At 53.3% G+C, this 1,746-nt stretch overlaps 1 protein-coding gene across 1 annotated transcript; it reads right to left on the bottom strand.

Annotated features, from left to right (window-relative positions):
* Positions 1-237: 237 nt before the first annotated feature.
* On the bottom strand, positions 238-1,746 carry LOC106779364 (transcription factor TCP9). Its single transcript, XM_014667456.2, has one exon. The coding sequence runs from the start codon at positions 1,571-1,573 to the stop codon at positions 587-589; it is 987 nt and encodes a 328-aa protein (XP_014522942.1). The 5' UTR covers positions 1,574-1,746; the 3' UTR covers positions 238-586.

The raw sequence follows: 1,746 nt of genomic DNA, 5'->3' as shown, positions 1-1,746 counted from the left end.
TGGTGCCCTACCTGTCGACTAAGCAGAGTGCGACACGTAGCCTTCTGGACTTTCTCGCAACAGAGGGACCACTTTGAAAAGGCCGGCTCGAGAACGGTGCGTAAACGGTCCCGTAGGGTCCACCCATTACCCTCACAATCCTACCTTTTGGGTCCCACCTCTACCCTCACATGACCACCCATTAGGTGGACCCATCCCCCTTACCAACAAACAAATCCAAATTTTCACGTAATTCTCTTCTCTAATAAATATATTCATTATCTTTTTCTAAAATAACACAGTAAAAACACGGAAATTAAAATGTAAAATTTATTCTAATTATTATTCTTATTAACATTATTTTGGGAAATACGAAAAAATTGAGTACTAGTAGTTCTGCACTTGTGGTACTAGTTTTGCATTACCCCACTGGGTCCCTCACCATACCCTCCACTTTTGGTGGTGTCCCACATCAATGCACGTGGTCCCACCATTTTTAATCCGGCATCACGTGCGCACGTGCTCTTCCTCTTGCTCCCAACGACGTCGTCGGGCGGAAACCAGATTCAACGCCCTTCTCCTTCTCCTTCTCCTTCTCGTTTTCCTCTCAATGCTTGGAAGATGCGCGCGACATGAACTGCAACTCTTGCTTGTCGTAAATCTCCAGCGAAAAATCTCTCAGCATGTGTGTTGTGGTGGTGGTGGTTGGAGCCATGACGGTGGCTCTCGCCGGGGACTTCGACGACGGCGCAGTGGAGGAAGGGTTAGCGTTAGCAGAAGAGGATGTGGAGGTTGGTTGGAGTTGGACAGGGGTGACCATGGAGGAGACAAACGCGGAGATTGGTCGTGCTATGGTGAAAAACTGCGGATGGTGCTGAAACGACGCGGCTTGGGGGACGACGAAGAACGCACCTGCAGTCGGAACGACAGCGTTTGAAGGCACCGCCCACACGGGGACCACCCCCTGCGGCAGCGGAATCGCGGTATGCTGCGGAATTGTGGTCGTCGTTGAGGCGGTCGTCGTGATCGTCCTTGAGCTTTGCTTGTTCGAGCTCGCGAGGCCGGCGGGGACCGAAACGGCACCGTCGTTTACGTCAACGTAGGCGCTGTTGGCGGGTCGCTTGCGCTTCTTCCTCTCGGGCGGGTCTCCGAATTCCGGGTCGGAGGGAGAGGTGGTCGGAATCTTGAGCGTGCCGTTGACAGACATGGCGATGGCGGGGACGGTGCCGGTGCCGGTGGCGGCTATGATGGCGGGCTCGGCGTGTTCGAGGAGCCAGCGGATGGTTTCACCGTCTGACTTGTGACCTAGCTCTCGGGTGAGCTGGAAGATCCGCGCCGCACACGTGGCGGGCATTCGGATCCTCCTGCCTCGCCCCTCGACTTTGGTGTGACGGTCCTTAGTGGAGGCCCGTTTCTGAGGTTGGGCCTGGGCTTGGGCCAGAGCCTTGGACACAGACATGGACATCCCTGACGGGACGTGCACAGCCACCGGCATGACACGTATCGCGGAAGCCTCCTCCGTCTCGGGCTCCACTTTGGGCCCCTTAGGTTCTCCCAACCTTAGATCAACGTCTCCAGAAGATTCATGAGCCATGTCTGAAGAATAAAAAGAAGAAGGAAGAACGTACGTAACAGAAAAAACAAGTGTTAAGGATGTAAGAATGAGGTAGAAGGTGGTGTTGAGTTGCGTTAGGATGAGAGTGGTAGTGAGAATAAAAGTATATATAGTGAAGGTACGTGAAAGAAGGAGAATGAGAAGGTGGTTGT

This window comes from Vigna radiata, unplaced genomic scaffold (genome assembly GCF_000741045.1).
Source record: "Vigna radiata var. radiata cultivar VC1973A unplaced genomic scaffold, Vradiata_ver6 scaffold_194, whole genome shotgun sequence".
Classification (NCBI taxonomy): domain Eukaryota; kingdom Viridiplantae; phylum Streptophyta; class Magnoliopsida; order Fabales; family Fabaceae; genus Vigna; species Vigna radiata.
This window is presented reverse-complemented; position numbering and strand designations above follow the sequence as displayed.

Excerpts from the sequence above, each read along its gene's own strand:
- LOC106779364 (XM_014667456.2), bottom strand. The coding sequence starts at position 1,573 with ATGGCTCATGAATCTTCTGGAGACGTTGATCTAAGGTTGGGAGAACCT.